General features: G+C 44.1%; 2 protein-coding genes across 3 annotated transcripts in view; both read left to right on the forward strand.

The window, feature by feature from the left end:
* arfgef2 (ADP-ribosylation factor guanine nucleotide-exchange factor 2 (brefeldin A-inhibited)) overlaps positions 1 to 18020 on the forward strand; it is a 32057-nt gene extending 14037 nt beyond the window's left edge. Inside the window, exons 17-39 of the mRNA XM_037541193.1 lie at positions 268 to 352; positions 538 to 709; positions 877 to 1028; positions 1491 to 1619; positions 1745 to 1903; positions 2327 to 2474; positions 2622 to 2718; positions 2814 to 2854; positions 3164 to 3333; positions 6845 to 6996; positions 7112 to 7284; positions 7797 to 7957; positions 8971 to 9101; positions 9204 to 9333; positions 9465 to 9600; positions 9944 to 10082; positions 11078 to 11135; positions 11333 to 11447; positions 11776 to 11915; positions 12544 to 12721; positions 12809 to 12947; positions 13294 to 13411; positions 16121 to 18020. Of these exons, the coding sequence (XP_037397090.1) occupies positions 268 to 352; positions 538 to 709; positions 877 to 1028; positions 1491 to 1619; positions 1745 to 1903; positions 2327 to 2474; positions 2622 to 2718; positions 2814 to 2854; positions 3164 to 3333; positions 6845 to 6996; positions 7112 to 7284; positions 7797 to 7957; positions 8971 to 9101; positions 9204 to 9333; positions 9465 to 9600; positions 9944 to 10082; positions 11078 to 11135; positions 11333 to 11447; positions 11776 to 11915; positions 12544 to 12721; positions 12809 to 12947; positions 13294 to 13411; positions 16121 to 16285 (3088 nt within the window). The 3' untranslated portion in view covers positions 16286 to 18020. The remainder of the gene's footprint in view (positions 1 to 267; positions 353 to 537; positions 710 to 876; positions 1029 to 1490; positions 1620 to 1744; positions 1904 to 2326; positions 2475 to 2621; positions 2719 to 2813; positions 2855 to 3163; positions 3334 to 6844; positions 6997 to 7111; positions 7285 to 7796; positions 7958 to 8970; positions 9102 to 9203; positions 9334 to 9464; positions 9601 to 9943; positions 10083 to 11077; positions 11136 to 11332; positions 11448 to 11775; positions 11916 to 12543; positions 12722 to 12808; positions 12948 to 13293; positions 13412 to 16120) is intronic.
* A 622-nt stretch (positions 18021 to 18642) lies between these two features.
* Positions 18643 to 23308, forward strand: part of bcl2l1 (BCL2 like 1) — a 28711-nt gene continuing 24045 nt past the window's right edge. The window contains exons 1-2 of one of the 2 annotated variants that reach the window (XM_017712753.2): positions 18643 to 18815; positions 21247 to 22047. In XM_017712753.2, the coding sequence (XP_017568242.1) occupies positions 21475 to 22047 (573 nt within the window). In that variant the 5' untranslated portion in view covers positions 18643 to 18815; positions 21247 to 21474. Of the gene's footprint in view, positions 18816 to 19725; positions 19842 to 21246; positions 22048 to 23308 lie in introns of those variants that run through there. The other variant, XM_017712754.2, reaches the window with a different exon arrangement.

Genomic DNA, 23308 nt, shown 5'->3' on the forward strand with positions numbered 1-23308 from the left:
AAATTACATACAGCAGCTTTTTATTTACAGCAGTTTTCCTGACAGTCCTTTTTTGAAATACAAGGCATCCTAAATTTATTTTAACTTTTTTGTCAGTGTTAAACATTATGCTTATTGACTTCATATAATATAGTAAAATTTTTGCATCATATTAGAATAGTTTAATACATGAACTTCCAAAAAAATCAGTTGTGTAGTATAGTATTGTATAGTAATTCCTTCCTGTAAACTCCTTCAGTCCACTGACCTTTTGCTATTTGCTTTCAGGCAAACATTGTTTGCCAGTGCTGACACGGCCTACGTTCTGGCCTATTCAATCATCATGTTAACCACCGACCTGCACAGCCCCCAGGTCAGTCTGATGCACTTTTAAAGAAGATAAAAAGCCTTGCTGTTTAAGATTGCTGTTCAGTTCCTCAGTACCTTCCTTCTGATTCATCTGATTGCCCTGCAACTCAAAATCAAGACCTTGCACAGAATATCGTAATCCATGATCCAAATTTCTTGCATTTGCATTGAGTATTTTTTTCTTACCAGGTGAAAAACAAAATGACAAAGGAGCAATACATTAAGATGAACCGTGGCATCAATGACAGTAAGGACTTGCCTGAGGAGTATCTCTCTTCCATTTATGACGAGATTGCAGGGAAGAAGATCGCCATGAAGGAGAGTAAAGAGTACTCGATCACCCCCAAGTCCAGCAAGCAAAGTAAGTACTTTTTGAGTCTGTTTAATTGATTGTTAGTTTGCTCAAAGCCTTAATTTTAACATTAATTTTGTGTACTCTTTAACAGTGTCGTACTTTTCTGTTCATTTGGGTGTAAAGTGCATTGTTGTGTTGGACACTAACTGATTTAAGTGCTGTTCTGGTGGCAGGTGTAGCCAATGAAAAGCAGAGGCGGTTGCTGTATAATATGGAGATGGAGCAGATGGCTAAGACAGCTAAAGCTCTGATGGAGGCAGTAAGCCACGCTCAGGCCCCTTTCTTTAGTGCCACCCACCTGGAGCATGTCCGGCCCATGTTCAAGGTATCTGCCCTCTACTTCAGCTACGCAGCCATTTGTTAATAGCATAGTCTCATGCAACCTTATAATTGAAACCTCCCACACTTCTTTTCGATAACCATTCGTGAACCATACGTCTCGCATCACCCGGTTGCCATAGGTTTACGCAAATACACAGATTCTCTCACATTCAAATTGTGAGGTTGATCCTTGACTCAGCCATCAGCAGGTGCACTGAAAAGGGACGAATATATCATCCCTTATTCTTGTCAGCCTCACAAGCCTTACTGTAGAACTATTGCAGTATCATGTAAGCTAATTGGATTAAGAAAGCAAAGTGTTATCAAAGTTGCATTTTAACATGTGACACTGAGAAGAAACATTAACTGTGTTTGTTGTACAACAGCGAAAGTGTGGAACAAACGAGAACTGCTTTTCGATTTAGGTGAAATTAATAAAATGTTTACCTTTTTATGTATAACACAGTTGGCTTGGACACCCCTTTTGGCTGCATTCAGTGTTGGCCTGCAAGACTGCGATGACCAGGAGGTGGCATCTCTGTGTCTGGAGGGAATCCGCTGTGCCATCAGGATTGCCTGTATCTTTAGCATGCAGGTGAGTCTAGCACACTGTTCATTAGAGTACTTTACCCTGTTGCATCAAGCTGAGTGACCTTAATCAGTGATTTGTGTGAACTCCTAATTTCTACTCCATTTTGTGACTTGTTTGTGTCTTTGTAGTTGGAGCGAGATGCATATATCCAGGCATTGGCCAGGTTCACGCTGCTCACAGCTAGCTCCAGTATCACAGAGATGAAGCAGAAGAACATTGACACCATCAAGACCCTCATCACTGTGGCACACACTGATGGAAATTACCTTGGCAACTCATGGCATGAGGTGGGCTTCATATTAATGCAAGGGCTGGGCAATAAAACAATATATATTGCTGTTGTGATGTATCAATACAAAATGCTTTTCTAAGCATATCATGGATACTGTCAGTACTTGCAGTACACTGATCAATGCATGTTTCATTATAAAGAGCAAAATTAGTCCTATTTCACTGGATTTAGTGCAACATCATATGTGGAATATTTAATAAAATTCATTATGTTCAAAGTTTTTGATATTTTTATAAAATGTAGCTCTACTGATCAGATTAATAAAAAAAAAGATATACCAAGTATGGTGAAAATTTCTTGAGGTATCGCAATACTATACTTTTGACATATTGTCCACCTCTAATTCATACAGTACTTTATTGTTGTTAGTTGACTTTTGCTCTTCTCATGCTTCCTGCTCATCTTTTGCCCACTGTAGATTCTGCGGTGTATCAGTCAGTTGGAGTTGGCTCAGCTGATAGGCACCGGGGTAAAGACACGTTATATCTCGGGTGTAGTCAGAGACCAAGGAAGTGGCATGAAGGGCTTTCCAACAGGAGGAGAGGAGTTCATGCCTCTTGGCTTAGGTAAGGCAATTTATCATGTTTAGTTCTCTCTAAGGACAGCAGCACATCATAGAGGCACTTTACCATTGTTTTCTTAGTAGGGCATAAACACTGTCCTTGTAGCTTATTGGACTTGCTGTCTCTAACAGTGTTCTTGACCTATCACAGGCACACTAGTTGGGGGTCCAGACAGGCGTCAGATGGCTCATATCCAGGAATCAGTGGGTGAAACTAGCTCTCAGAGTGTGGTGGTAGCAGTGGACAGGTGACAGAACAAAGACCACTGTAAAGCACACTAAATGTTGCATACTTTGTGTTGTCCTTTTAATGTTTAACTTGTTTTTCCATTTTGTCTGCCAGAATTTTCACAGGATCCACCAGGCTTGATGGAAATGCAATTGGTATGTGCATATATGTTTTTTTTGCATCTTTGAATTGATGTGGGAGCTGTTGGTTTTCTTCTGTATTGTTTTAGTTAGCTTGTACTATCATACCTGGTGCACTTCATGCAGTCCCTCTTGCCTCATTTTCATGTGAAATATTTCCAACGTTCTATTAAATCAAACGCTTTTTTTTTTTTAGTTACAGTTCTTTGCAAAAGCATCTCCTCACCTTGTTAACTGAAATCACTTCAAAAAGATGTATAGCTCTTGACTATATTTTAAAACCAGATTTGTTGCTGGTTATTAATGAAAGTTCTTCTTTCCCAGTGGACTTTGTGCGCTGGCTGTGTGCAGTGTCCATGGATGAGCTGGCCTCAGCCCACCAGCCACGCATGTTCAGCCTGCAGAAGATTGTGGAAATCTCCTACTACAACATGAACCGAATCCGTCTGCAGTGGTCTCGCATTTGGCAGGTCATCGGAGACCACTTCAACAAGGTAAGAATTGGATCCACTTTTAAGGTGATTCATCATTTGAATCTTTAGAGGTTTGCAGCTCCATCCATCCATCCATTATCTTCCGCTTGTCCGGGGTTCGGGTCGCGGGGGCAGCATCCTAAGCAATGAAGCCCAGACCTCCCTTTCCCCAGCCACTTCCACCAGCTCTCCAAGGGGGATTCCGAGGCGCTCCCAGGCCAGCTGGGCGATATAGTCGCGCCAGCGTGTCCTGGGTCTTCCCCGGGGTCTCCTCCCAGGTGGACTCGCCTGTGACACCTCCCGAGGGAGGCGTCCAGGAGGCATCCTAACCAGATGCCCGAACCACCTCAGCTGGCTCCTCTCGACGTGAAGAAGCAGCGGCTCTACTCCGAGTCCTTCCCGGATGACTGAACTTCTCACCCTATCTCTAAGGGAGAGTCCAGCCACCCTGCGGAGGAAACTCATTTCGGCTGCTTGTATTCGCGATCTTATTCTTTCGGTCATTACCCAAAGCTCATGACCATAGGTGAGGGTGGGAACGTAGATCGACCGGTAAATCGAGAGCCTTGCCTTATGGCTCAGCTCTTTCTTTACCACAACAGACCGGTAAAGAGCCCGCATCACTGCTGACCCAGCACCAATCCGCCTGTCAATCTCCCGCTCCCTTGTACCATCACTCGTGAACAAGACCCCGAGATACTTGAACTCCTCCACTTGAGGCAAGAGCCTATCCCCGACCCAGAGAGGGCTCTCCACCCTTTTCCGCCTGAGAACCATGGTCTCGGATTTAGAGGTACTGATTCTCATCCCAGCCGCTTCACACTCGGCTGCAAACCGATCCAGCGAAAGCTGAAGTTCGCGGCCTGATGTCCCCAATAGGACCACATCATCTGCAAACAGCAGTGATGTGACCCTGAGGTCACCAAACCGGACACCCTCCATCCCTTGACTGCGCCTAGAAATTCTATCCATAAAAATTATGAATAGAATCGGTGACAAAGGGCAGCCCTGACGGAGTCCAACTCTCACTGGGAACGAGTCTGACTTACTGCCGGCTATGCGAACCAAACTCCAGCTTTGTTTGTACAGGGCCTGAATGGCTCGTAGCAAAGAGCCATGTACCCCGTACTCCCCAAGCACCTCCCACAGAATACCCCGGGGAACACAGTCGAATGCCTTCTCCAGATCCACAAAGCACATGTGGACTGGTTGGGCAAACTCCCATGAACCCTCCAGAATCCTGGAGAGGGTGAAGAGTTGGTCCAGTGTTCCACGACCAGGGCGGAACCCGCACTGTTCCTCCTGGATCCGAGGTTCGACTATAAGCCGGACTCTCTTCTCCAGTACCCCTGCATAGACCTTGCCAGGGAGGCTGAGGAGTGTGATTCCCCTGTAGTTGGAACACACCCTCCGGTCCCCTTTTTTAAAAAGAGGCACCACCACCCCAGTCTGCCAAGCCAGTGGCACCGTCCCCGATGTCCACGCAATGTTGAAAAGACGTGTCAGCCAAGACAGCCCCACAACATCCAGAGCCTTGAGGAACTCAGGGCGGATCTCATCCACCCCTGGAGCCTTGCCACCAAGGAGCTTCTTAACTACCTTAGCGACTTCGGCCTCAGTAATGGACAAGCCTATTCCCATGTCCCCAGACTCAGCCTCCTCACTGGAGAACGTGTCGGTGGGATTGAGAAGGTCCTCAAAGTATTCCTTCCACCGCCCAATGACGTCTTCAGTCGAAGTCAGCAGCACACCATCTCCACTATATACAGTGCTAGTGGCACACTGCTTTCCCCTTCTGAGTCGCCTGACGGTTTGCCAGAATCTTTTCGGAGCCGACTTAAAGTCACTTTCCAAGGCCTCACCAAACTCCTCCCATACACGGGTTTTTGCCTTGGCAACAACTGAAGCCGCAGATCGCTTGGCCTGTCGATACCTGCCAGCTGCCTCTGGTGTCCCACAGGCCAACCATGCCCGGTAGGACTCCTTCTTCAGCTTGACGGCATCTCTCACCTGGGGTGTCCACCACCGGGTTCGAGGATTACCGCCCCGACAGGCACCAACTACCTTACGGCCACAGCTACAGTCAGCCGCTTCAGCAATGGAGGAACGGAACATGGCCCATTCTGAGTCAATGTCCCCCACCTCCCCCGATATCTGGTCAAAGTTCTGACGGAGGTGTGAGTTGAAGATCAATCTGACAGGTTCTTCTGCTAGACGTTCCCAGCAAACCCTCACTATGCGTTTGGGCTTGCCTGGTCTGACCGGCATCTTCCCCCACCACCTGAACCAACTCACCACCAGGTGGTGATCAGTTGACAGCTCAGCTCCTCTCTTTACCCGAGTGTCCAAAACACATGGCCGCAAGTCCGATGACACGACTACAAAGTCAATCATTGAACTGCGGCCTAGGGTGTCCTGGTGCCATGTGCACTTATGGACATCCTTGTGTTCAAACATGGTGTTCGTGATGGACAAACTGTGGTTTGCACAGAAGTCCAAAAACTGAACACCACTCGGGTTCAGATCAGAGAGGCCATTCCTCCCAATCACACCCCTCCAGGTCTCACTGTCATTGCCCACGTGAGCGTTGAAGTCCCCCAGTAGGACAATAGAGTCTCCAGAAGGAGCACTTTCAAGCACCCTTCCCAAGGACTCTAAGAAGGCTGGGTACTCTGAACTGCTGTTCGGTGCATAAGCACAGACAACAGTCAGGACCCGTTCCCCAACCCGAAGGCGTAGGGAAGCTACCCTCTCGTCCACCGGAGAAAACCCCAACATACAGGCACCGAGTCGAGGGGCTATGAGAAAGCCCACACCTGCCCGCCGCCTCTCACCATGGGCAACTCCAGAAAAGAATAAAGTCCAGCCCCTCTCAAGGAGATTGGACCCAGAGCCCAAGCTGTGTGTTGAGGTGAGCCCGACTATATCTAGCCGGTATCTCTCAACCTCGCGCACCAACTCAGGCTCCTTCCCCGCCACTGAGGTAACGTTCCAAGTTCCAAAAGCCAGTTTCAGCAACCGAGGATCAGAACGCCAAGGCCCACGCCTTCGGACACTGCCCGATCCACAACGCACCGAACCCCTACTACTGCCCCTCCCATTGGTGGTGGGTCGATGGGAGGGGGGACTCATGTAACTCCTTCGGGCTGGGCCCGGCCGGGCACCATGAGTAAATGCCCGGCCACCAGACGCTCGCTGGCGAGCCCCTCCCCCAGGCCTGGCTCCAGGGTGGGGCCCCGGTAACCCTGTTCCGGGCAGGGTACACAAGTCCTGTTTTTCTGTCTTCATAGGGGTTATTATGGATCACACTTTGTCTGACCTGTCACCTAGGACCAGTTTGCCATGGGAGACCCTACCAGGAGCTTTTGCTCCAGACAACATAGCTCCTAAGATCATTCAAGCACGCAAACCCCTCCACCACGATAAGGTGGTGATCCAAGGAGAGGAGGTTTGCAGCTGTAGTCATATAAATGTAGAATCTGTACTGGCTTTTTGGTTAGATGTTTCTACTGTATTTTTGCTGTCATTATAGGTGGGCTGCAACCCTAATGAGGATGTGGCCATCTTTGCTGTGGACTCTCTAAGACAGCTTTCTATGAAGTTCTTGGAGAAGGGAGAATTGGCCAACTTCCGTTTCCAGAAGGATTTCCTCCGGCCGTTTGAGCACATTATGAAGAAGAACAGGTTAGGGCTCATGTGTGAAAGAGAAACTAGAAGAGGAACAGAATAGGAGAATGCCTTGCATTCAGTAGGAGAAATTGGGCCTGAGGTTGTAATGACTTTTATCCATCTTTTCCAGGTCTCCCACTATCCGTGACATGGTCATCCGCTGTGTGGCTCAGATGGTGAACTCTCAAGCTGCTAACATTCGCTCTGGATGGAAGAATATCTTCTCTGTATTCCACCAGGCAGCATCAGATCATGATGAGACCATAGTGGAATTGGCTTTCCAGACCACCGGTCACATAGTCAGTGAGTATCAGCAGCTTCCTATCTGACAGAGGGGCAGTGACACAAGCACCTCCAACCTTTGACCTAGTTAATTTAAATATGGGTGGGTTATATGGCAAAAATGAAATACTTCAGTTTCTCAGAAAATGTTCTGATGTGTAAAAACAATATTTCACAATATTCTGTTTGAGGTTTAATAAGTTAACAGGAAGCATAACAGAATGCCTCAATATTGCATCCTTTTGATTATACCTTATTATAAAGTGCTATCAAAAACTATGAATGTAATTTTGCTTTTCAAAGTTTCAGATACTGATATGTATTAAATACATGTAAACATGACTAATTATGCTCTCTTTGTAATGAAACATGCAGTTGGTTGATTTTTCTTTAGATACTGATATGTTCAGAGAAGCATATTATGGCTTATTGTGACAATTCATCTTGGTGCGATTAAATGTCATTGTCCTAAACATAAGTAATTTGTGGAATTTTTAAATATCGTATTAAATCTTTTTTTTTTTTTTTTTTAGTGCACACGTTTCAGCAGCACTTTGCAGCAGCCATCGATTCATTCCAGGACGCAGTGAAGTGTCTGTCTGAGTTTGTGTGTAATGCTGCGTTCCCTGACATTAGCATGGAAGCCATTCGCCTCATTCGCCACTGTGCCAAATATGTGTCTGACAGACCACAGGTCAGTATGTGTTCATATACAGCCACACTTTGCTAGTGGCTGCTGATGCTTAGTCTTAAAGCAGCACTATGCAAGATTGGGTGTGGCGGGGTTTTTTTTTTTGTTTTTTTTTTGCTCTTGGGTTCAACTACTGTTGCAAATATTTACTGTTGTCAGTACAAATCATGCTCAGCACCACCCCATTGGCATTTGTTGACAAGATAAAGGATACAGAATCTTTGTGTGCACATTCATCACATAAGTATGTGGACTTTACAGATTACACTCGTGATTACTTGTTTCTCTGTGTAAATAACTGAAATTGCATGTGTAATCTGTAGCGTCCATATATACCTGCATGACTTTCAAGGCTTATTTAGTGTGAAATTAATAAAGACTGTCCAAACTTTTTGCCATGAGATGAATCTATTTCTTTGCGTGCCTGCCTGAAACAGGACTGAGGTTAAATAACTTTTGGCATCCAGAAAATCTACAAAACTGTCAGACAAGAATGACACAGATAGGATTACAGTCTACATTGCAGTCTTTCATGAATAATGTTGGCAGGGATGCAGCTTACACTCTGTTGGATATTTGTTTTTCCATCATCCCTGAGACTGTCTTGCATCTTTTTATCTTTTTTAGCTCTTGCCAATGATAGCTAGTCTGATATTTTCTCTTGCTTGGCCACTCTCTCTCTTTTCCTCTTCCTCTCTTTACCTGACAACATTTTGGCAGCCTCTTCCACAATGTCCATACTAGGAATACTGAGCTGGCTTGTGCTTATAGCTTGTTGAGGAACCATAGCTGTTGATGTGTGACATGACACCATAAAGCATAAAGGACTCCTCCACTCCTCCAAATTTACATAGTGTTATAGCAGCTGTTCCAAGCTGGAGTGGTAATGATGGACACCATTCTGGCTATTATAACTCACTGTACAATCAAAATGGTTTTGAAGCTCTTATTTTAAGGTAAAATTGTTGATGTTGCTTTAAAAGACTAAATGGCTGTCTCACTCTCATCCTGTTCAGGCTTTGAGAGAGTACACTAGTGATGACATGAACGTTGCCCCTGGCGACCGGGTGTGGGTGCGAGGCTGGTTCCCCATCCTGTTTGAGCTCTCCTGCATCATCAACCGCTGCAAGCTGGATATCAGGACCAGGTAAGCTGATCTACTAATATGCTGTTCATGATGTTGGGAGTTTTTTTCAGAACCTTTTGACGTGTGTGTGTGTGTGTGTGTGTGTGTGTGTGTATATTTCAGAGGCCTGACAGTGATGTTTGAAATAATGAAGAGTTACGGACACACTTTTGAGAAGCACTGGTGGCATGACCTCTTCCGCATCGTCTTCCGCATCTTTGACAACATGAAGCTTCCAGAGCAGCAAACTGAGGTGAACCAGTCAGGCACACTTGTGATACTAGTCAAAACGTTAACTGACATTTAAGTCCCCATATCTTTAAATCATAAATAAAACAAACAGCAGTTGTCTAAACATTCCCAATGTGTTCCTTTTCTACACAGAAAACAGAATGGATGACCACTACATGTAACCACGCACTGTACGCTATCTGTGACGTCTTCACACAGTTCTATGAGCCACTCAGTGAGGTGTTGTTGGCTGACGTCTTTGCTCAGCTGCAGTGGTGTGTCAAACAAGGTGGGAATCTCTTTTGCTCACAACCAGTGCTTCACCAACATGTGTTTTAAGGGAGAAGGCTTGCAGTGTGTTGCTCCTTAGATGTTTTGTTAAACAGTTGCAAAAGAACATAATTCAGATAATACTAGGCGAGGCACCACCGCAAGGCATCTAATTGAGATAACCGGGTGTGGACAAGTAGGTTGTAGGTATTGTCATGTTAGTCATGCCACTGCTGAAGAGAGCATTTCAAATGTGACACCTGTACATGGCATGAACCATGTTTTCCCCAGCAGGATTTATGGAAGAGAAAAGGGATGAATCTGCATGCGACCCACACATGTGCCTCTCTCCTTATTCTCAGATAATGAGCAGCTGGCACGTTCAGGCACAAACTGTTTGGAGAACTTGGTAATACAGAATGGAGAGAAGTTCACTGCGGAGGTGTGGGACATCACCTGTGCCTGCATGCTGGAGATATTCCAGTCTACCAGCCCTCATGCGTAAGCCTCACATCTTTGCTCTTCTTAGATCTTCTTAACTTAGAGATGAGCCTGTCTGCACTGAAATTTTCAGATACTTTTACTACAGTTAAATAATTATATGTTTATCTATCAATTGATAGCAAGATTGATAGATAGCTATCTATCTGTCTATTGCTACACAACTTGACTTTTTAATTTCCAGTCAAAATAGTACAAGTCTTTTATTTTTCAGGATATATTTCTGAGGACATTAGAAGTAAGATCCAGTGCGTAAGAAAGGGGGGAAAGTCAAAAGAACGTGGGTGGATAAAACAGGAGTTTTTGAAACTGGAGTTAAAAAAAATACTTATAAGATGCAGAGAAAATGTGATTTAACAACCATGCAAGACCTGGTAGACCACCAAAACTGTCCCCACCAGATAAACAATACTTAGTTTTCTTTCTTTGAGGGACAGAAGATGATCACCTCCGCTCTTGCTTCAGATCTGAAAAATCCACTAGTGATTCTGTCCACCCTTCCTCTGTGAGAAGACAATGGAACACAGAGTCTGAGATTATGTGTAACCGTCAAAAAAGCCATTTTGGAGAAAAGAAAATGGACCAAAAAGAAGAACATTAGCAAATCTCAAGAAGCAGAAAATGTGCATTTTTAAAAAAAAACTTTAAAAAAAAGTCTCCAGAAAAGATCGAAGGCCATAATAAAGGCAGAGGGTAGACGCAAATGCTGAAAAAAAATCTATATTTAATTATTGAAGTTTATGTTGTCATGTTTTCTGCTTTTTTGCTGATGCTGAAAACCTACACTTGAAATTGCCTAGAAATTATATAAATGAATGGGAGGACTTTTGCGCATTATTCTGTTTGTGTATCTAAATAGATTGCATTGGTAGGGTCTAATGTCTGTCAGTGACTGCTTCACTCATAAGCCTGGTTTTAAAGAAGTTGAGTTTATCCTTATGAAATGCTGTAATTAAATGCTACTGAGGTTGACATGATTATTCTCCTCCTAACAGCTTGTTGACATGGCGACCGGCTGGGCAGGAAGAGGAGGTGGGAGATGGGAAACACATGGTGAGATGACTATCATGAGTAAATAACACACACGCATGGCCACATGGACAGGCACACAAGGATAATAGCCAACCAACAGGCCCATAATCCAAGAGAGAGAAAAAAAACAGTGACACACCCAGAATCCAGACAATACCAAACTCAAGTGGACTATATTTTCATTATCTAGAATGTGGAACATGTTCTGTATTTTACAGGATGTGGAGGTAGACTCTCAGTCTCAGAGCAGCTTTGAACGGACACTTTCAGAGAGAGGGCAGAGTCAGATGTCCACGGCCAGTGATGAGGCCTGGAGGGGAAAGCCCCATGCACGTAAGCTGCATTCACCTCCTCTCACCTACTCATATTGACCTTTTCCTCCTCTCACCAGTGTCATAGAATCATCTGCATCCTGTTGAGTTTCCATGAAGTACATACGTTATGACTGACTATGACCTCACTCTGTTAGCTGTCACCGCTCGCTTCTGCGAATTCTATTTCAAGAGTCGTTGTCATGCTCAGTCTCCAAGGCAACATATCTAATAATGGAAATGTACTGACATTATTCTGTAAAGATTACACTGCCTTGTAAATGTTATTGGTTCCACTTAATATTCTTGCTGTGCTGTGGTTTCATTAAGACCCATGTACTGTATCACAGGGGTGTCAGATCAGAGGTTGTTTGCAGGGCTACTCATAAAGTGTGTGGTGCAGCTGGAGCTCATTCAGACTATAGACAACATCGTTTTCTACCCTGCTACCAGCAAGAAGGAGGATGCTGAGAACATGGCTGCTGCTCTGGTCTGTTTCTCTGTGTATTTATTTATGAAAATCCTTCCATTAAAGTGTTTTAGTGTACATTTGGGGGTCTCTGTATGCATATAGCACCATGCAAAAGATGGAGAATAATGGCGATTAATTACAAGTTATTCATTTTTCTGAAAATTACAAAAAAGCAGAAACAGCAAATTTAATATCAACTTTTGTTCTGTCCTTTTGACTTTATTAAAGCTTCCATTCTTTTTGAGAGACTTTTTTCTCAAACAAATCTGCAGGGAGATTTTTCCACACCTCTAAAATTCAGTGTTTGCATTTTTGACTTTGGGGTGTTCAATCCATTTTTCTTAGAACACCAGCAGCTGCTTTGTTTAATTTGACAAAATTTCCTGTTGTCAGTTATAGCATTTTGGTCAGACATTTTTCATAAATATCTTTATAAAAAATGAATATTTTTTTTCTTAATTTCCAGTCAAAACAAGCAATAAATAAAATGTGGTGGTTTTGCACAACATTGCATATACCAAAACAAGTCTGGCTAATTGGTACAAATTGTATATGCGCACTTTATGATCTGTAGTAATGCAGAAGGCAAATGCAAGGCTGATATCACAATGGGCTCTATGGTCTGCACCCCCCTCACCCCCAATAGAGAGATGCTCTGGAAGACAATGAGGAGAGCGAAGCACAGGCCGAATCAGAGCAGGGCATGTACAAGCACCTTTCTCCCCAGCATCTCTTCAAACTACTTGACTGCCTGCTAGAGTCCCACACTTTTGCCAAGGACTTCAACTCTAACAATGAGCAGAGGACTGCACTCTGGAGAGCTGGTAAGTTTGATTGTTTGCTTTATATTTTATCACATCAGCCATTAATTAATTTAAAGTTCCTGATGTTTTGCCCTAATGCTCCTGCAGGTTTCAAGGGCAAATCCAAACCCAACTTGTTGAAGCAGGAGACCAGTAGCCTGGCCTGTAGTCTGAGAATCCTCTTCCAGATGTATTCGGACCAGAGGCTGCAAGAGGCCTGGCCAGACATCCAGACGCGCCTGCTACTGTGAGTGTGGGCGCAGGGATGTGGGGCTCACCACAACCAAGTGTAGCCATGTGATTTAATTTGCTCAGCTAGTTCAAACTCAATCGCTGAGACAGCTTGGATGGTGCGATACATCTGGATGCAATAAAAAGCCAAACAAAGTGGCTTGCACTTCAGTCTTTTTGCAGTGGTAGTTTTACAATGCTTGTTAATCCATGACTTGTTGTCAGTGCATATACATATAAAATACTGCTTTACTTCATCTTTCATTTTTAAAAGTAGTTTTATGAAAGACTGTTGTAACATATAGTTAGTAAAAGAGGACTACTAAAGTGCATTATTTCTTTTTTTTTTTTTTTTTTTTTAGTGTGTGTAGTGAAGCCTTGGCCTACTTTATTAGCCTAACCTCAGAGAGCCACCGAGAGGCCTGGACCAGCTTACTGCTGCTCCTTCTCACTAGAACACTCCGATTGTCCGATAACAAGGTAATACAGTTGCACGCACATACCGTTGCATGCAAAAGTTTGAGCACACCTGGTCAAATGACGCTTTGTTAATTTTTTTTTTGTGAAAAGTTAACACATCCTCTACAGAGAGCAAATGTTGCATGGTTTTCTGCAAATTGTAGTGCACAATTTCTGTTTGAGTTTAATATATTAGAAAATACTTATCATAATAAAGTGTGCTATAACTTCTTTTTTTTGTTTAATTTTTTCCAGTACATTAAATTCAGCAAATGAACAGTTAATTGTGCCTTAAAACATGCAGAAATGTGCTCTCTGTAGAGGATGTGTTAAATCAACAAAACGTGTAAATCAATCAGGGCACCCAAGTTTTTGCATATGACTGTTTATACTCACTCACTCACTCAAGTTACCAAGATAAGCCAAGTTTCCCCATGTCACATGAGTAGATTCAGACATCCCCTCTGGCTCTTTACATTGCATTTTCAAAGCTTCTCTGTTGAGCGACTTCCAGTTGGAAAGTTCAGACAAATAGAGCTGAATAGTTTGCTCCTGCACTGCTGCATATGTGTGTGTAATGGTTTTTCTAATTCTGTTTTTTTTTCCTGCGCAAGTGCCCCTTATTTGAGTATTCCATCTATTCTTCAGGAGCACATGTAAAGCTCAGGAAGCACCCGGCAGAGAAGTCAGTCTGTCAGCATGATGACAGTATGTAAAATAGGAGTTGCAGGTCTGCCACCTCAGGCTTTCACTGTTGCTCATTCAGACAGCCTTTGCCATTCAGCAAAGTGCTGAGAACATCAAAGCATACTTTTCCCAGTCCTGTTCTAGGTTAACTCCAGGAACTCCATCTGCTTTGAATGTCTGTTTTTTTTGGTAACAACCCCTCAATTTAAAAAGAAAACATTGTTCTTTCTGTGTTGACCTTTGAGTTCATTTTAAGTGTGTCTTGACGTTAGTCATCATATTTGCATGTGATCTTGTTTTTTGTGTCTACAGCCTCTCACATGATCTTTTACTAAAACATAAAGTAGGGCTGCAGCAGTTAAGCCCTGTTCAGACTTTGCATTGATATCCTGTCGTCTTTATCCAATCAAGACATGGCTTTGTTTACACTTGCCTTTTTCAGGTGTAGCTTCTACATACAGATGTTGGTAGGATCTCTTGCCTCTGCGCAGTAGTTATATTTTTAAATCAGTCTTTCGTGGAGCCACAGCAGAGTAAAGCTACATTCACATTACAAGCCTCATTACTCAAATCCGATTTCTCTCGCACGATGGCTCGTTTAGGTAAGTGATTCAAATCCGTCATTAATATGAACGAACTGGTGTCCTGAAATGACTCACATGCACACATCCTACTCAGTAACGTCACGTGAATGAATCTTGTGTATCAGCACAAACTAACAAGCAGAATGAGCTTCAATGAAGATAATTAACTCTGAATAGCTCTTCATTTATTGGAGCGAGACAAAGGTGAAAAAAGGTGAGGTGTTGCTTTTCCATCGTTTCCAGGCTTTATCTTCTGTTCAGTGCTGTTGCCATGGTAAACTGAATGATGGCGCATTTGGGCAAAAAATCGGATTGGTGCCACTTCAACCTGATAATGTGAACGTGTAGCCTCTACAATGTATTCTCTGTTCATCTAGGCCTTTAAGGTACAGGCAAAGAAAAGATGATGAGTTATGTATGTTTGCTTAGTACTGAAGCACAGTCAAAATACAAATATGGGTTAAATTGCCAGGCAGCTGGGATGGGTAAATTGTACTGTCCTGCACATGTGTCTAAGGCTTAAGGTTGTGGGTGGAGTCCACATGTCAGACTAAGAATGTAGTCAGGCTTGTTGCATTGTGTTGACACTCACAAAGGTCTGGTGACAATGAGTCCTCAGGATCAGCACAGCTAGATCTCAGTGCCTTCCCATCACATGCATGTATGGATAACATCCATGGGACATGTTTTAATGTAAACAGGGCTGGTGTCACAAGTTGATGAGTATAGAGAAAAATATTCTATATTTCAATTGGTTTTAAATGAAAATATAATGTTCAGTAAATCTGTAATGCAGTATTTATGACAGCTTGAGAACAGGGCACATTGAGTTTTGCTTAATAGTTTTCAAAGTAAACAAGCAACCTACAGCTCTGCTACAAACCGAAGCAAAAGCTTTGTTTCTAATACCTACCATTTGTGAACAATTCAGCTGAAGCGAAGTGAGGTTCAAATGTTACAATTATCCCTGCCTGTGGGATTAGTTGTAACAGATGTAGACTGTTTAAAAATCTGGTAAATTGACATAAAACAAATTAATTCAATACATATTACAGTATTCAGTAGTTCTATATTGTTTAATATTAAAAAAAAATTACACCCACAACCCTGGCAAGATTCAAAGCCTATGTGTTTGGTCTTACTTATGTGACTTGTAAGTCACATTGTGAACTCTGACACTATCATCAGTATTGAAATTGGGAATTTTGCTCAGACTGGCCAAAATAGAGCCTGCACACCAGCAAGCTTTGTCAAGTGAGGTAGTTCCTCATTTGTGCATGTCACTGAGCACAGAATAGGCAATGACCTCACTCATCACAAAAAGAACTGTAAATGATGGTAAACTGAAGGGCACTGAAGAAGGCGCAATGGTTTGCCTGGTTGACTATTTGAATAATAGTTGATTACAGAAATGACCAATACTTGGAGCCCTAATGAACACATTCTCTCCCTCTCTCAGTTCAAGCCGCATGCCTCCTGTTATTACCCCTACCTGTGCGAGATGATGCAGTTCGACCTCATCCCTGAGCTGCGTGCCGTCCTGCGCCGCTTCTTCCTCCGCATCGGTTCAGTCTTCCACATCGCCGCTCCTGAAATGGCAGCTGCGCGTGCCCCAGCCTCGTAGAGCACAGTAGGGCCTGTGTCGGTAGAGAACTGGGAACAGAGGTGGCCTGGAGAGCTGGAGCATGCGTGGCCCTCCTCTCGTGTGAAGGACCGTGCAGGAGTGCTTGAAGCTGATGCTGACACTGCTCACCTGAAGTCGTCCTCCACGTCTGGATCTCCTGATCTTTCACCTCTCAGCTCCCCTTCAAGAGAGAACGGCTCTGTGTGACCCAGCAGGGCTCTTCTCTCTTCAGCAATGTGGCTCAAGTTAAATAATATTAGTCCTACACTCTAAAAGGGAGGGGGATTATGGCAACAATGATAATTTACTGAAAGTACTGTTGTGTATCCTGTTCCTGATTGTTGGTCAGTTGATTTGTGTTTTTTTGTTTTGTTTTTTTGTTGTTGTCTTATCTGTTGAATTATTTTGTCCTTATTCTAATAAGTGAACAAACAGCGATATCCAAATGCACAGAGCTGAAAGAAAATTCAGATATCATCATTTACAAGCTTGTAATTTATAGCAGATTTGCATATCTGTGCCTATATGAAGAGGAGAGAGGCTTATCGTTAAAACCCCAGTCTGGAATTGTGGCAGAAAACTGCTGTAACAGATCCATGACTCTTCAGGCAGCGTTCATTAAACTACAGTAATTAGAGTTCCTGGACTGTGATATTTGGTAGCTTCTGGTTGGAGCTTTCGTTACTGGTAAATTAAAACAACAAAAAAAAAAAAACTTATTATGGATGTCCCAATCTAGGCATACCTTATACATTTATTTATTACAAGCATTTTCTCTGTAACATGGCATTTATGCTCCACAAGGTTGAAGGACTAGTTGCCTTGGGTTGTGAGTACCAGACATTTAACAGTAAGAGTTCTGAATGAGGAGCCTTGCATGTTCTATTGAATATGTTTATGTAGATTGAGAGGAGGCCGATTCCAGTTCAGGGCTCTTTCAGTGAAATGTAGCCGGCCCGGTGTTGGCCTGGGAACGTGGGTGATGTAACATGGCTGCCCTCAAAACACTTTTGTTGATTTTGTTTAGCATTCCCTCCAGGAGTTCCCACTCACTCGGCAGTACACTACTCTTCCCTGCATGAAGTGCATACAATTTGCTGGGCCTCTGAAAGATGAATGAAATGAGTTCCGCTGGGTCTACATTTAGAGAAAGGCTGAGGATTTTAAGCATTCCTGATTTTTTATTTTTCTTTTTTCTTCTACATAGCAGTAAACCCTGCAGGTGTGTGGTAAAGAGCTGTTAAAGATATTTGCTTGGCAGGCAGAATTTTTTCTCTCCACACCAACCCTCAGCTGAGCTGGTTCCTGATTTTGAGTATGAATACGTCAGCCAACACGCTTATTATCTTCCAGCCAGTGTTGTCATACCAACACCAAGCTAAACCAAGAAAACAAATACATATACATATACTGTACAATGCAGACATGTTTGTACTTAAGTCTAGCAGTATCGAGCCTTGGTATTACCAGAGCGTATGAAGCCCTGGGTGCATTTTTATGCAGATGTATTTAATTCTATGAAGTGCTTTTAAATATTTTCTGAAAGCATTCCTTCCCTTGCAACTATATATGTCCACTTTGCCTCCCTCAAATATGGGGAAATATAAATATATATACAGTAAAAAGAAATAAAGTGTAAAGTTTTCATGTAAAATAAAGGAAAAAGGAGCTCTACACGTTGTGATGTAATCTTCCAGGCATTTGGTGAATTAATCAATAAAAATCCAGTTGCACATTTTCTTGTTCAAGGCTCATTTCCAGACTGGTTTGAGGTTCATCTCTCTTGGACAAACGTAGGTGATCCATTTCCATAAGTCTGTATTGAGGGAGTTGCTGGGAGTGTTCCTGCCGTAGGGGGGCGCTGTAAATCAGCGCTGACCTGCAAGGAAAAGAACTACAGGACCATTTTTAGGGGTAACAAAGGTTACCATAGTGACTTTGACAGTCTTTGTTTAGGTGAGTTGCGGTTCTGTTGGGTTTTTCACGAAACTAACCTATGGCTGTTTAAAGTAAACCGACGTCTTCGCAGTCAAGTCACAAAACGTGCCCACACATAAACGCGCCTGGAAGCTGTATCGTTTCTCAGTCACCCCAAAAGTTGCGGATGGGTGAGTGAACGAGTGCTATTCGTGGCGAGATCAGCTGTTCTGCAAACTTTTAACTACATTTACACGTTTCTAGAAACAAACCTGTACCGCCACAGAGGCGAAGCTGATCCACTTCGACTCCTGTGACCGCGCAATGTCACCAACTAACACTTAAAACCTTCTGTCCCGCCGCTGAGGCTGTAAGACTGACGGGAGGGAGATGCAGCAGCCTGAAAAACGCAGGATCGAGTGCGCATGCGCTGCCGTGCACCGCCAGCAGTCTGTCTCTGAGCAGGCGAGAGCTCGCACAGCTTTCCGAGCCTTCAGCTGGGCTTCTGTGAGCTACGCCAGAAATGTCGGACTTACAGTCGCTCTCTGAGTGGAGACGTGCTGGATTTCTCGATAATGTGGGGGCCTGGGACGTAACCCTCTTAATTATCTGAGTGAGTAGCCGGCGCCGTGGTGATATTATTCTTGACCAGTGTTGTATTTTCGTCCGTTATTCTAAATTACGTCGCTCGTGTAGCTAAAAGCCCAGCCCGTTCCTGTTAATACCCCTGACACCAGCTAGCTAACGTTAGCTCTGTTAGCCCGAGCCCGCGATTGGCGTAGTTCTCCAGCTTGCTAACTAGCTTAGTCGCAGCTGCCCAGCGAAAGCGTCCGTGGCTGGAGTTCAATTCGCGAAGTTGCTGGTTTCCGCCGTTAGCTGTTTGCTAAAGTAGCTTCTGGAATAGCGTAGCAACGGCTACGTGTTTAGATTTCGACCTCAGATCGGTGAAAATAATACCCAGCCAGGTTAGTTGCAGCGAGGAAGCGTAACCCACCTAATCTAAGTTAGGTTAGCCAACCTTCCAGCGTTATTGGAAGGCTTTGCGTCCATAAAGTGATATTTAGACGTAATATAGTGATCAGGCGTTCGGGTATTCAGCTCTCCGTTTTAACGCTGCAGTTACGCCAGCCACAGCTAGGTTAGCGTTAGTTAACCTATGTGACCCAGCTCCTTCTCTCTTTATTCCTTGGCATCTGTAAGATTTCTTGGTCTTCTGCGCGTTATAACCACACCAACGATCCCTTACGCAGACATCAGCAGATGCTGGGGTTCATCAGTTCGTTTATACATTACGTTTCTGGGGGTTAAAACGCCGCGTTTGTGAACGCGGTCTGGTGATATTGGTGTCCCAGAACAGCGTCCACTGCGGTTTTATTAGCTAAAATAACTACAGCTGATCTACGACGGACGTTTCCTATTGTTACGTAATGGCGGTGTGGGCGGGGCCTCGACGGAGCGCTAGAGTCCAATAACGGAGCCAGGGGGCGGGGCAGGACGTGTCCGTCAACCTGCCTGCCTTTCTCACACTTCTACTGTAAATCTATCTACCACCTGAACCGCCGGGTACTGTTACAGCAGAAGAGCCGCACGGACTGTTGGCTTTGTAGTGCTGTCTGAAGTCGGGGCAGATTTCTGTAGGGTAAGCGGGATGTCCTTCGAGCTGTTTAGTTCGCAGTGCCGTGTAACTACGTCACTGGCAATTGGGATAAAGTGAGCTGACTGTTTGCAAAGCAGACGTGTGTTATGGGGCCCGTGTGTTTGGGCTTTTCTCATGTGTCTGTGGGAGATCTGTAAGTGACAGTCAGTCACTGTGGCTGCTTTAGGTCAAACAAACCAGAGTTCCCAAGAGTGTGCTATGTTTTATGAGCTGCGTTATTTATTTATGTATTTATTTATTTTTAAATAGTTTAGATGCTTTCGCGAAACCGCTCTTGTTAAAGTGTTGGCCTTAGGGACGCGCGTTCCTATTGGCTTTTTCGTGTCTTTTTGCGAATATGCTTGTACACAAATCAGACCACCTCATATTTTAATGCTGTGACATGTCACAGCAGGCATGGATCTGATCGTGAAGTGAATTGGTGGCGTGTAATTGTTTATTTACATGAAACGTGAACTTGGGTCTAGGGCTTATGTCGTAGTTAAGTGTTTTAAAGAAATCTGCTCGGATATTAAATAATTTGATCTACTCCTTTTAGATATAATGCTCTGTAATGCGTTCCAGTAGCTGTTGATTTCCCCTTTGAAAGACTGCGTAAAGCGCTGAGGTGCCTGCTCTGTTGTTAGTAGCGACCACGTGTTTGCTGCCTCGTGTACACAGATTTCCACGCAGAACTGCGACTCTTTGTGTTACATAAGTCTGTGTTTGTCGCTATAGACTCTTTTTTTTAATCAAGAAAGACATTTGTGTCGTTCTTGCTGTCTGTTATTTACAGGTAGAGATGGTCTTCATAGTTTCCTAATGAGGAATATAAAATGAAAAAAAAATTGTTGGCATACAAGTATAACGTGCGTATATAATGCACGATTGTTTATCATATATGTGGTGTTTGTGTTTTATAAGTCATCAGAAAGTATCAGTTTCGTGGTCGCCTAATGGGTTTGGGGACAAACATTCCTACTTTCTTTTGTTTGAGTTTCTTTTGCTGCAGCCATGTTTCCTCCTGTCCAGCTTGGATCAAATGAGTAAATCATAATTCTAGCCACGCTGGCTATTCATACCCCCTGCTGCTTAAATTCACCCGTGTCAAGGTCAGTGTAGATTTGCTTTGCTCTTCTGAGCCATCTGAAAGGGGGAGAGGGGGCTATTCCCCCTATTCTTCATCAGAGGCAGGTGATGAGAGGCTACCATCTGCTGCATTTGTGTAAGACACCCAATTAAGTAAGAGGGTTTTAGCAGCAGAAGAAGCTGGTTATTTACAACAGCCCTTAACCTCTCTTAAGTTTCATTCGAACACCCTCCTCCTCTGTTATAGGACACTGTGTCACTGTGTGTGCGTGAGCCCTCCCTCACTAATCGTTTCTTCATCTCTGTCCTCTAACCGCAGCTTGTGAGCCATTGCACAATTCCTGATTGTGTTTGTTTATGCTGGATAACAAGCAGAAGAAATCAATGACGATCAGAGATCAGCCTGCTTTAAGATCCGTGATGAGAGAGCCAGCGACGGCACAAGCTTGAGAAAGGACGGGAGGGTCTGCACGGCGTTCTGCGGACAGTGACGAGCAAGTGGAGAGCGGGAACCCAGCGCGAGAAAAACGTTGAGCAGGACTTAATTATGTCTTACTACAACAGAGAACTGGTTGTGTACTTTATCAAGTACAAACTCTCCCAGAGGAACTATCCCTATAACCACATTGGGCTTATGGAAGACACAAATCGGACTGAAGGGGGTCAGGCGGCAGAGGAGAACGCAGAGGGGGCGGCGGTGACGCCCACGGCAGTTGTCAATGGATCCGTAAATGGGACAAGTCACGGTCCAGCGGGGTCGCCCACCTCTTCCCCCCAAAGAAGGTCCAACGGGGCCGGAGGGCTGGACGCCGTGAAGGAAGCACTGCGGGACTCAGCCAACGAGTTTGAGCTGCGATATTCACGCGCCTTTAGCGACCTCTCCTCCCAGCTCCATATCACGCCAGCCACGGCGTATCAGAGCTTCGAAAGCGTGATGGACGAGGTGTTCCGAGACGGCGTCAACTGGGGCCGTGTTGTGGGCCTGTTCGCGTTCGGTGGGGCCCTGTGCGTGGAGTGTGTGGAAAAGGAGATGAGCCCACTCGTGGGACGCATCGCAGAGTGGATGACTGTCTACTTGGACAACCATATCCAGCCCTGGATCCAGGAACAAGGAGGATGGGTAAGTAGCTTTGATGGATCTATTCAGACACCTCTTAAAATGAATGTCCGTTTAGAACAATCCTCTTGATTAGAAAGTCTTATCGTACATTTAAAGTTTGTTTATCTTTTTATATGTTGATGCTAATTTTTATCAAATGAAAAGACATGGTGTGATATTCTGTGCTGACAGTTTTAAAGCAAAGTCTCATGCCAGTGTTAACTTGTATTTGACTTGGCGTTCTTGTGTATTTGGGGCTCGTAATTAGGCCTTCTGATTGTCTGCTTAAGAGTTGACTAAAAGAAAAGAAAGCGAGAGGAAAGTGGTTTAAGTGGGTGTTATTGATCATGTTCTGCAGTTATCTCCAGTGCCTGTGTTTTGCATTGGCTGATCTGCTGGCTCCCCTGGGTCGAGATGAGAGCTGTTTTAGTGTCTGTCCTCTCCTGGGTCAGGGTGGGGATCTTTAAACTCTGTGGAGGGGAAAGGACAGGCAGATAACAGTACAGCCTGTTGGTCAGCTGAGCATTGATCATCTCCACTGTCGTTCAGCCGAATTGAAACTGAACTGAGCAGCGAGCATCATGGGTGATGAGTGCATATGACAGGGGGGCGGCGGGGTGGAGGAAGACAACACTCATGCTCCATTGTTTTCCTTTGCTGGTATTCTATTGTTCTCACTTTTGCTTTCTGTGTAGTTTTCCCCCCTCTCTGGTCAGCTGGCCAGCACATCAAAAGGCGTGTTGTCAGTAAGGTCATGTGAGGGAGGCTTTGTGCTGTGCTCCACTGAGGCAGGGATGGCGATGGGGAATGGAGGTGTGCAATGAAAAACAGCTCTTTCTCTTTGTGGCGGGGACCACCAGACTATTGGGTGGTCCGTAGGGGATATGGTATGGAAGTCATTGTCTAATTGGAAAGGTCATTTTAAGACTGTTTGATTGGGCAGTGTCGCATGCAGTCTTTTTCTGATTGGTTGGCTTGGGTTGCTGATGCTGGTTGTGTCAGAATTCCTTTTTTTTTTTAAAGGCATCAGATGATGTGAAACCCTTTCGCACAAACACACTTGTGTTGCACTCGTTTTCCTTCCTTGTCTGGAACATTTTGATTTGATGCCTCATAGTACATGGTGTTCAGAACATTTCTCAGTTACAAATGTCAACACATCGGTCATCTGAACCGAGGAGTGTTTCACAAAGCAGAATTTCACAGTTAGCCAGATAATGTCACCTCAGTCATGCTTGTTCAATAGTAAAAGAGATTAGGGAGGATCTTATTGAACAGTCAA

Source organism: Pygocentrus nattereri, chromosome 9 (genome assembly GCF_015220715.1).
Source record: "Pygocentrus nattereri isolate fPygNat1 chromosome 9, fPygNat1.pri, whole genome shotgun sequence".
NCBI lineage: Eukaryota > Metazoa > Chordata > Actinopteri > Characiformes > Serrasalmidae > Pygocentrus > Pygocentrus nattereri.